Source organism: Symphalangus syndactylus, chromosome 18 (genome assembly GCF_028878055.3).
Source record: "Symphalangus syndactylus isolate Jambi chromosome 18, NHGRI_mSymSyn1-v2.1_pri, whole genome shotgun sequence".
Taxonomy (NCBI): Eukaryota; Metazoa; Chordata; class Mammalia; order Primates; family Hylobatidae; genus Symphalangus; species Symphalangus syndactylus.
The window spans coordinates 46,668,793-46,680,970 of NC_072440.2; the positions used below are offsets into that span (position 1 = coordinate 46,668,793).

A 12,178-nucleotide genomic window follows, 5' to 3' on the forward strand; every position below is an offset into this window, starting at 1 on the left:
CTAAAGGTGAGCCAGTGGAAAATCCTCAAGGCCCCTAAAAGGTTATTAGCTAATCCTCCATAACGCAGGCGGCAAGTGTCCAGGGGAGTCTGGCGTCAGCTCGCCTGCACCACGACCTCCCTCCTGGGGAGGACATGCATGATAAGCCCTTTCTCCATTTCCATTCTGATTGCTCGCTCTCACCACCACGGCCCATCTGCGAAGCAAAACTAATCCTGGCGTGGAACAGGCGCCTGAAGGAAACAGCCAGAGCCCGGCGAGGGGCGGAGCTGGTTGTGCGCATGCTCCGTGCAGGCGCAGGCGCAGGCGCAGGCGGGGCCTGAGCGCCCTCGGGTTGCGCCTGCGCTCCTGGTGGGCCCGTGCCTGCGCCTTTGCGGCTGTGATTCGGTCCAGCTGTCCCAGGCGGCATGGTGCCGTTGTGCCAGGTAAGGGTGGCGGGTGTGTGTGCGGGCCTGGGTGCGGAGCCCTCCTCGACTTGTTTCTCCCGCCCTTTCCCTCTACATACCCAGCCTTGGTCAGTCGGACCTCCCCACTAGCCCCCAACCTGGCCGGCGTCTCGGGTTCAGAGGCGCCCCCGCCCCCGTCCTAGGGCCCTTCCTGGCTCCGGGCTTTGCTGCCGCTGCCCCAGCAGAAGTCGGGTCCCCTCCGAGAACTCCTGTCCGCTCACGGCAGCAAGGACGGGCTCGTTCTGAAGGCGCCTCCACCTTTTGTGGCCACCTCTTTCCCAGATTATTCATTTTGTTGAACCTAAAATTTTAATCTGAAAAGAAACGCACCTCATGGAGAATTCTTATGAAGAACTGTGCTTCATCTGTGGATTTCCACACCCTTGATCATTTGCAAACCTGTAATTATTTCGTAAAGAGTCGTTTGCATGGAGTGACAGGTGCCTATTTTACTTCGTCGGATCCCTTACATACCAGGCTGCTGGCACAAGTTTGTTCTAGCAAATTCCAGTCTGTCCTGTGTTTCAAACCTACTTGCTTCTGTAAATGTCAGATTTACTATGATGCATAACTTAATCCTTAGCGTCTGGGGACAATGTTATGCATACCGGAATCTAAGGTGATTTGACAACCGTGAGAAACAGGTTTTTTGCTTATTTGTTCATTTATTTTATTTGTGTAACTCATCTCTTGACTCAGACATTTGTTCTTTGCTTACGTATTTATAAAAGGTGCTATACTTTTATGTCAATTAAGGCAGGCTTAACGTGTTTTCCCAGAAGATAAATACTTAGGATTTTAATGATGGCACACTTAAGCTTGTAAAACTAAAAGGCATCCAGAAATTAGTCTGAATTGTATTTAAAACAACAAGTTTTCAGAATTTGAACTTGTAGGTATACTGAAATTTTTTATGGGTTATTTAATTTTCTTTATAAAATTTGTGTTTGATTAAAGCAATACATTTGGAAAATGAGAAAACTGCTCAACATTGACAGAAAACGAGTATGAGTTGTTATTAAAAGCATTTTCTTTACTTTCAGGTTGAAGTATTGTATTTTGCAAAGAGTGCTGAAATAACAGGAGTTCGTTCAGAGACCATTTCTGTGCCGCAAGAAATAAAAGCATTGCAGCTGTGGAAGGAGATAGAAACTCGACATCCTGGGTAGTTAAAAATTTGTAGAATGCATATGAGTAACATTTAAATATTTTCAAAATACATAAATGATAAAAGTAAAAATAAGGTTAATTTCGATTTCCGTGCTTAATGTCAAAAAGAATCGTTAGTTGTATTTTTTTGGAACACCTGAAAAACTCTAAATGTGCACCGTATTTTAAGAAAGATTAAAGATATTTTACCCCAAAACACAGTGAATCCCAGAGGGACATGATTATATTCTCTTTGATAATTTACAAAACACTGCACATGTCACTTCTGCAGTTTTATAACATTAAATGAAATTGTTACAAATTCTGTTAAAAATGTGTGCTTTAAACATTTTGTTCTGCCCCTCTTTAGAGAGCTCAACATAGAAATTTCTAAGATTAAAAGAAAAATGAGTTACAACAAATCCTAGATGCTGCTGAATTTCAGTTTTTGTAATATTTAATTTTTTTTTCTGGTTCTTGCAAAACGTATAATTTTACTTCTGTCATTCCCACTTCAAGTTCTTTTTGGAACAAAATATAAAAGTGACTTATTTGAGGGTGATTCAGGAATGTTAATGGTGTCACTTAAGCTTGTATAGATGTTTAACCTGGAAGTCCTAGTTCTGTGTAAAAGATACTCCGCAATAAGTGTTTAAAAGCAAACTACTTCATGATTTCATATCTTTTAAGTTGCTCTTACAGTGGCCTGATAATCAATGAAACACAGTGGGGTCTCCCATTCTGCTTTACCTGGAAGGTGACAGCTGGTCTTGTATACATTTTCACTGTGCTTGAAAAGAAAGCTTACCATTGTTCAGGTATAAAGGAACGCTAATAAAGCTGTGTTGCAGGTGGCTTTATGACCTATGCTATCTTTTCATCTTTCTAAGCAACTTAATCCGTATTCGAGTAGGATAATGTGTACAGGCATAGTTTGTGGGCAGCTATACTTGTGCTTGAACACATGGATAGAAGGACCCTGGAAAGGCCATGTACTGATTGGAAACTTTTCTTTTGACCTGGTTTGAGTGTTGCCTCCAGTCTGGTGGGTTTTTTGTGCATTTTTTTGTTGTTTAATTCCCCAAGGCATACAACATCCAATAAAGAGTTGACAGCAGTTTAACGTATCTTTGTGATGTATAAGTATGTTCTTCAGTGGATATGTCCTTTTTCCATATACTATGTGTAAATTTAATTGGTAATTTTGCAGGTGATGCTTTATATAATTATATCTATGTAATATCTCTAATTGCAGCTGAAGCGATTTGAGGTCTATCATAGCGTTGATACTTTGAGTCATATTTTTTCCCCTTTAGATTGGCTGATGTTAGAAATCAGATAATACTTGCTGTTCGTCAAGAATATGTCGAGCTTGGAGATCAGCTCCTCCTGCTTCAACCTGGAGACGAAATTGCCGTTATCCCCCCCATTAGCGGAGGATAGTGCTTTTGAGCCATCTAGGTATGTGAGATTTGTTTTTCTTAATCAGTCGTGTGGGGAAGGATCATACAGATGATAAAGTGTATGTGGTTTGCTGTTAATGTATATTCTTTGTCAGTCTGTACCAAATCTTTATTGATGCAGCAACTCTTCATTGGTGCCAACAGGTTTATGAATACCACCATTTCTGCATCAAGTCTATTGTAAGCAGTTTAATTACAATAAACATATCAGTTTCGTATGTTTCATTTAGCATAGTTTATTGAGATCTTATGTGTCAGGCACAGTGACATATTAATATCCATATTTTGCAGGTAGAAAAACAAATTCAGAGGACTTAAAAAACTTGCCTTTGATCACATAGCTAATCACATAGCTAATAAGTGAAAGAGCCAACTTAAAAAGAATTTATTTAACTTTTAAGTTCAGGGGAACTTGTATCATGGCAGTTTCTTGTACAAATTGTTTTGTCACCCAGGTATTAAGTCTAGTGCCCATCAGTTATTTTTTCGATCCTCTCCCTCCTCCCACCCTCCACCCTCAAGTAGGCTCCAATGTCTGTGGTTCCCTTCTTTGTGTCCACGTGTACTCAATATTTCTCTCCCACTTATAAGTGAGAACATTTGGTATTTGGTTTTCTGTTCCCACATTAGTTGGCTAAGGATAATGGCCTCCAGCTCCATCCATGTCCCTGCAAAGGACTTGATCTCATTCTTTCTTATGGCTGCATAGTATTCCATGGTGTATATGTACCACATTTTCTTTATCCAGTCTACCACTGATGGGCATTTAGGTTGATTCCATGTCTTTGCTATTGTGAATAGTGCTGCAGCGAACATACGTGTGCATGTGTCTTTATGACAGAACGATTATATTTCTCTGGGTATATACTCAGTAATGGGATTGCTGGGTTGAATGGTATTTCACATTCTCTAGGCCACACTGTCTTCCACAATGATTGAACTAATTTACACTCTCTGCAGCAGTGTATAAGCATTCCTTTTTCTTCACATCCTTGTCAGCATCTGTTATTTTAATAATAGCTCTTCTGACTGGTGTGAGATGGTGGTATCTCATTGTGGTTTTGATTTGCATTTCTCTAATGATCAGTGATGCTGAGCTTTCTTTTCATATGATTGTCGGCCACATGTATGTCTTCTTTTGAAAAGTTCCTGTTCATGTCCTTTGTCCACTTTTAATGGGGTTGTTTTTTCTCATAAATTTAAAAAAATTCCTTAGGGATGCTGATGTTAGACCTTTGTCAGATGCATAGTTTGCAAAATTTTTCTCCCATTCTGTAGGTTGTCCAGTCACTCTGTTGATAGCTTCCTTTGCTGTGCAGAAATTCTTTAGTTTAATTAGATCCCATTTGTTAATTTTTGGTTTTGCTGCAATTGCTTTTTGAGTCTTCTTTGTCATTAAATCTTTGCTTGTTCTTATGTCCAGAATGGTGTTGTCTAGATTGTCTTCCAGGGTTTTTCTAGTTTTTGGTTTTACATTTAAGTCTTTAATCCATTTTGAGTTAATATTTGTATATGGTATAAGGAAAGGGTCCAGTTTCAGTCTTCTGCACATGGCTAGCCAGTTATCCCAGCACCATTTATTGAATAAGGTATCCTTTCCCCATTGCTTGTTTTTGTAAGTTTGTTGAAGATCAGATAGTTGTAGGTGTGAAGCTTTATTTCTGGGTTCTGGGTTCTGTTTCATTTGTCTGTGCATCCTGTTTTGTACCAGTCCCATGCTGTTTTGATTACTGTAGCCCTGTGGTATAGTTTGAAGTTGGGTAGCGTAATGCCTCCAGCTTTGTTCTTTTTGCTGAGGATTCAAGAGGTTTTTAAAAGACAACATTTGAACTCATATTATTGGACTGTCTGTGTACTTTTTTCCAACCACACTTGCTAATACTAGATAATAGCTCTCCTGGCCATGGAAAATGTAGAAAAATTGCACAGCTAATAATGCCTGAAAAGAAAGCTAACCATTGCCCAGGACTAAAGGAATAGCTTTATTGTTATGGCTGTGTTGCAGGTAGCTCTTTGACCCATGCTACCTTGTCATCTTTCTAAACAACTTAGTCCATATTCAGGTAGGATAATATACAAGAACCTTGTTCAGTATAGTGTGGAGAGTTCAGGCTTCTTATAAGTACAGACAGAATGAGGCTTAATTTATTGTCAACTGAAGAACAAACAGTAGAAATTAACAGTCATCCCTGAATAAAAACTCTTGGTAAGTTAGGAATGAAAGAAGACTTTCTTAATTTGATAGGATTTTTATTCAAAATCAGGAGTAAATATCATACTTAATGGCAAAAACTTGGTTCCATTAAAGAAAGGAACAAGTCAAGGATGCCTTTTTATCTCTTTTCACCCATTTTTTTCCCCATCCTCCTAGAGGTCAATGCCACAAGAAATGAAGAATCAATCTGTAAAACAGATTGCCTCTCATGTCAACACTAGGCTTCTTTCTCAGGCCTACTATCTGGAAATAATAGAAGAATCTCTTGTCAGATATGTATCTCAATGCTGTTTAAAAACTGTGGTCACCATATCACCACCATGATTTCAGGAGGTTCTAAAAATGCAGTTTTTTTTGGAATTTGGAATTTATTCAGAAAACTATAGGCTGCCATTAAAGGGGTATTTGTGGTAATTACAACTGTTCTTTGAAAAGGTTACGAAGATTACTCAAGAGCGTTGTGTGTTGCTTGAATGTGTTTCGCAGGACTGGTATTAATGCATTTTTAAAACCTGCCAGCTAGGTTTTAGTAGTCTTGTAAAATCAGAAGTTGTGGGAACTCAGTATGGTTTGAAGCTCATAGACCATATTTGTATTACCTATATTTTATTGCAAGAAAAAGAGGTGGAAGACACTTAGGTGGCTTGTGTAGCAGATGAAAAATCCTGGAATCCAGTGGTATATAAAGAATTGTGCTGTTTCCGTGGTGGAAAGGAGATAGGAAAAAGAACATTGGCTTAACTAAGACTCCTTGGTTGGAATTTCAGCACCTTGAGTGAGTTCCTTAACTTCTCTGAGCCTTCTTTCTCTCGTCTTTCAATTCAGATGAAACCTTACAGGATTAATAATTATATTCCTCATTGCCTGCAAGATTCTACCTACCTGTCCAGCCTCAGCCTGCCCAGTTCTCTCCGTTCATTCTAGGTTCTGGAGCACATCACACCCTTTCTTGTCCCAGTGGCTTGGCATTGGCCACTCCCTCTCTCTGCCTGGGGGCCTGTGCCCTGGTTTCTTTAGAAGACTTCCTCCTTATCTTTCAGGTTGCAACTTTTCATACAGCCTCTTGAGAGAAATCTCCCCCAGACCCCAGGTTCTGTCTCTGAAGCCTGTTTACGTCCATAAGTTATCCCTATTTGTAATTCTGAGTTTCTCCTGTAGTGCTTTGTTTCTCTTATTTGAATGTAAGCACCCTTAGGAAAGGAGCGTGAGCTTCTTTCTCCCTGGTTGATATCTAGTGCCTGGCCCTAGTCTCTGGTCCTTAGTAAGTATGTGTAATGTTTGAGGAATTAAATGAGAAATGCATGGCAAAGGGCTTTGCAAAATACCTAGTAAATAAGTGTGCAGTTCATTCCCTTATTTCCTCAGTTACTTACCTGGGGTTTTGCCAGTTTGTGAAGGGAACCCAGTTCCAGTAGAATCACTGTCACTTCTGTTCTCCCTTTTTTGCTGGATAAAGAAAAAGGCAGCTTTAGGTGAGGTGCTTGGTACCATAGTGGTGAGAGGGGAAGGGCATGTAGGTGAAAGTGGCGATACCTCCACTGTATCTTGATGGGAGATATGAATAGCAGTTACAGAATTTGGAATATATTGGCATTGAGATAGATTGTATTTTAGTGATCATGTTAATAATGGATTACTTTTTATGTCATGCCTGATTCATTATGAATATTTGTACATATAATTGAGTTTTGCTAATTTTTACACTTGCTTATTTTTATCATTCAGATCAAATCATGCCTCCTAACACATTTAATGGTGGGAAAAAAAAGAAAAGAAACTTTTTATCTGAGGAATGTGAGCCCGTCAGATAAAACATTAAGAGGCACAGAAAGGCACTAGAATGAAATGGCAGTCATGTCACCCCCCCTTAAGCTGCATCATTACCTTTTTTTCCTTTTTTCTTTCTTTTTTTTTTTTTTTTTGAGATAGGGTATCACTCTATCACCCAGACTGGAGTGCAGTGACGCGATGAATCTCAGCTTACTGCAACCTCCACCTCCCAAGCTCAAGCGATTCTCCTGCCTCAGCCTCCCAAGTAGTTGGGATTATAGATGTGTGCCACTACCACCCGGCTAATTTTTGTATTTTTAGTAGAGACGGGGTTTCACCATGTTGGCCAGGCTGGTCTCAAACTCCTGACCCCAAATGATCCACCCGCCTCGGCCTCCCAAGGTGGTGGGATTACAGGTGTGAGCCACTGGTCCCTTGAAGCCACCTATTATGAGGGCTGCAGACTAGCTGAAGCTGAGAAACCATAAAATCCATATGCTGGACACTCTAACTTGTTCCCACGCTATAGTTCAACAGTGTACAGCCAATCAGTGATCAACATTATCTCTGTATGCCAATGAGAATTCTTGGTGAAACTTTGTACATTGTATCAGCCCACTTTTTGTTCCCTTTGCCTTTACAAACCTGCTTGCAACAAAGGCTGAGGGAGTGCTCCCCAAGGGAACTCCCCGAGGTATCTTGGAAGTATCCTGGGCCACTGTCCTTGATTTGGCTCATGTAAACTCTTTATATTTTGGCCACAGCCTCTTCTTTTACATCGACATAATGTAGAAAAAAATATAAATTGAAAGAGCCTATAAGTTGTTGAGTGTTTTACCCCTAGGACTTTTGTTAAGATTTGTTAACGTATTATTTCTAGGAAAGATATGGATGAAGTTGAAGAGAAATCTAAAGATGTTATAAACTTTACTGCCGAGAAACTTTCAGTAGATGAAGTCTCACAGTTGGTGATGTCTCCGCTCTGTGGTGCAATATCCCTATTTGTAGGTGAGTTGTAATTTTCATTGCACTGTACAAGACAATAGAAATTAGCATGTGCTTTCCATGTTCAGTGTTAACGGAAGAGTTTGAAATACTGAACTTTAAACCAAGATTACCGATGATGGTGGGTAGACTTTTTTTTTAGTTCTTGTTTTGTTTTAGTAACCTTCAAATTAACCTATATTAAATTACAAGGCATTTTGAAAAGTAGGATAAAAGTCATTGTTAGGAGAGAGAATTCTAGATTTTCCAAAATTGAAGGTAAAAATGTACTTGATAGTCCTGGGAACATAAATATTTTCCTTTTAAGTATCTGTTAGAAGAATAATTTTGCCTGGTTTGCCAGGTGAGTGTTCTTAATAAGCTTGCTTAATCAGTGCTGTTTTATTTCCTTGTCATCTTTGTGATGATCTGTTTTATTTTCCTAATCAAATTTTGTTTTTAGAAGATTTCAAAGTAGTTTTAGAAGAATTGGTATGCTGCTTGTTTACTATTAAAAATATTCCTTTTTTATTAACGTGCTATTTCTTTTGTAGGGAAAAACCTTATTTTAATTGTTTTCTTTTTCTTTCTTTTTTTTTTAATTTTTAAAGGGACTACAAGAAATAACTTTGAAGGGAAAAAAGTCATTAGCTTAGAATATGAAGCGTATCTACCCATGGCGGAAAATGAAGTCAGAAAGATTTGTAGTGACATTAGGCAGAAATGGCCGGTCAAACACATAGCAGTGTTCCATAGACTTGGGTATGATTTCCTTTATCACTTTAAAGGTTAAGTATAATTGTTTTCCATCTTTGTACTAACTCTGATTCTTGAATCTTTCTTAGGAATTCTATATTACCATGAGAGGAATATTCATGTATTATTTTTGGAGGACAATAGGGATGGCTGTTAGTACCTTTAGTGCCTGCCTAGTGGGTTTTGATATTGGGAGAGCTCTTGTTGCCTCTGTTGCTGTAACAAAGTGCACCTGTGCCAAGACTTACAGGCCCTATGACAATCTGTGACAGATTCTTATTTGATATAAATGCCTCTGAAAGTCATTAAAGTGGTTGGCCTTTTTGTACCCCGAAAAAGAGAAGAGTTCTTGGCTTTAAAAAGAAGCCAGTAATTGAGACTATATCTATCATACTCTGCTAGTTACTCGTTTGTTATTAATAACCAGTGGTTTTATTAATGGTTAATATTGTCACTCCTATTACTTGATATGTATGATTTAAAATTTTGTATTATACTCCTTAGGACATAACTTTGTATTTCTAGGCATTACTTGGCACTGTGCCTTGTTGAGTCAGATGTGTGCTGTATCAATGAAAGGATTTTCCGATTTTCCTTGGTGCCCATCAGGAGGGTTTAGTGGATAGATTCTAACAAATTAGCTGTAGCATCAGCCTCATCTGCTGCCTCTGCTGAATGCTACTGCAATTAATTACCCTTTTCTAACAAATTAGCTGTAGCAGCAGCCTTATCTGCTGCCTCTGCTGAATGCTACTGCAATTAATTACTCTTTTCTAACTGTATGTTTACGTAAAATAGAACTACAATATAATTCTAAAACTGCATACCTGGAATTTTTTTCATCTGTCTAGCAGATTCTTTAACACGTAGATTCAGAGATGATGGTGATTTTTTTCTCTTCATCTTGTTAAAGCTTGGTTCCAGTGTCAGAAGCAAGCATAATCATTGCTGTGTCCTCAGCCCACAGAGCTGCATCTCTTGAAGCTGTGAGCTATGCCATTGATACTTTAAAAGCCAAGGTGCCCATATGGAAAAAGGTAAGTTAAGAAAATAACACATTTTACCATGTGGACCTGATTTTTCTCAGGAATTTTTAGATAAACCCCCCTATATTTATGGACTTTTTACTGACTATAGTATCTTGTTTTCTTTATCTGTGAAATATCTTCTTTCCAAGATTTGTTAAGCATGAAAAATATGTGCCCCAAAGAATGCATGGCACACAGTAAGCCTCAATGAGTGGTAACAGTGAGAATTCCTAGTCTGGACTGTTGGAGGGGTTCATATATGAGGTTATTTCCCTTAGATTATAATTCCCTTGAATTAGAGGGTCTTTCTGTTGGAGAGTGAGAATAATGCATTAGCTATTTAGGTAATGGCTAAAATAGAAATTCTTTAAAGTGAAAGAGGCTTTTCCTAGAGGTCTTTTTTAGGGAAGAAAAAAAAAAGGTGACATACTGCTCCCTCTGAGAAAATGCAGTGAGTGAATTTAAAAACAGAAATAGGAACTTCTGGCATGTTTTCTGTCAATAAGGGCAAGTAATTCTCTGGTTAAATAGAGCATTCTGATGGGATGAAAATGCCCAACTCCCTAGTTTCTCCCCTGGTGTAGTAACATTAACAGTGGGATTGTTCTATGGTTGCACATTCAATGTCTAGAATGGTCTACAATTGCCTACAGCGTTGTGGTTGACAGAGAGCTGAGGAATTAATGAACAGCTCAGTAGATCAAAAGACCAGAGCAGAGAGCCAAGGCTTTTAAAGGGCACTTCTCCCCTCCTTCCCAGGGGACCTGCCTCAGTCAGTGGTAGAAATAAGCAAGTTGAACTCATAACCAGGGCCTGGGAAATATGGTGACCATGTTTTCAGAATAAAATTGAAGCCCATTGTTATAAGAGAATACGTAAGGATTAGAGGATAGAATATGTGAAAGGAAACTTAGTGAAGCTCAGATATATTGTTCCCTTGCTATGAACAAGGCTGACACAATTTTGATAGAACAGGAGGCAGGCCCCCAGAGAGGGAGAGGTAGGAAGAGCATTCTAAGATCAGCTGCAAGCCTGGGAGGCAGGGATAGCTTTCTTTACCAGGGAGGAAAGGGTGCACAGTCAGTGGACAGAAAGTAGATGGGAACAACCCCAGAGATACAGATAATGAGCAGGAGTTGGGGCATATTCTTGTTTTCATGCTTTGAGGACTAGCTGGGCTTCGTATTTTGCTTTTGTTTGTCCATAGAGAGTCCGAGGAAGTGCAGGAGTTCAGAGGACAGTTGAATTTGAATTCCTCTCCCTGCAGAAATGGAATGTGACTAGAGAGTGAGAGGAGAAAGTGATATGTTCTCCTTACCCCTCCTTTCCACAAACTATCTAACTTCTAGTCTGGTTCTAGTCTCGGCCTGTGCTTTGAGATCATCTGTGATATAGGGAAGGGTGGCAGGTAGGTAGAGTGCATATGTCAAAGAACAGCTCATACCAGAGGGCAGCTCAAACTTGTTTAAGAACTTCTGAGAGGTGATCACTTAATTCAACAGCTAATGAAGATATTTGCCTTTGGAAAAACATATTTAGAAATGTTGAAGTAGTAGGTATGTTTGGAAAGAAAAAAATGTTTAAAACTAAAGACTTTCTATCTTCCCCTATGTAACCTTGCCCATGATGTCTCTCGTCATGATTGTTAAAAGAGGAGCCATTGAAATAGATGTGCTATTCATTTGTCTGATTTATTCAAATATATTTTATATTCATATATTAGAATGGTCTATTTTTAATACCAGTTATGATTTTGTTTTTTAGGAAATATACGAAGAGTCATCATCTTGGAAAGGAAACAAAGAGTGCTTTTGGGCCTCCAGCAATTAATCTCTTATGTTTTTAGAGCATGCAATCTTAACTTTGTTAAACTATTATTATTGATCACATTTTGATTTTTTTCTCTCCACATCAGGGTAGTTTACTGAAGCACAATCTCTTATGTTATACTAGCGGGACAAAAGGGAGAAAAAGGAAGCAAGATGTAGGATGTAGGATGAAGGGTTATTTAAAATGGAACTAAAGATAGAAGGAGGACTGTAGGAAGAAATGGAATAATTTAAATGTGAGGAAAGGTATCTGTGGTAGACATGTACTTCCATGGCTAATTTCTAATTGTAACTCAACACACATTGAGGTACTGGCCCTCCTCAGTGACTTTAACTAGCTCAGAAACATACTCCCCCACCAACCCCACCTCACCCCCACTCCTGTCCCGGTTCAGGGAGAGCATTGTTATTAAGGATGCATGACAGGAATGTTGGCAGAACTGGAAAGTATTAAATCATTATCAGTCTTGATATTATATATTTTCAGAAATATATTAAAAATAATAAACTAAAACCCATGATTTCAAAAGTTTAAAAA

The 12,178-nt window shown here is 38.9% G+C and overlaps 1 protein-coding gene across 1 annotated transcript; it reads left to right on the forward strand.

The window, feature by feature from the left end:
• Positions 1-937: 937 nt before the first annotated feature.
• Positions 938-12,178, forward strand: MOCS2 (molybdenum cofactor synthesis 2). Its single transcript, XM_055252113.2, has 7 exons — positions 938-1,065; positions 1,490-1,611; positions 2,912-3,056; positions 7,924-8,051; positions 8,639-8,789; positions 9,697-9,820; positions 11,576-12,178. Exons 3-7 carry the CDS (start codon positions 2,959-2,961, stop codon positions 11,639-11,641), a joined length of 567 nt encoding a protein of 188 aa, XP_055108088.1. The 5' UTR covers positions 938-1,065; positions 1,490-1,611; positions 2,912-2,958; the 3' UTR covers positions 11,642-12,178.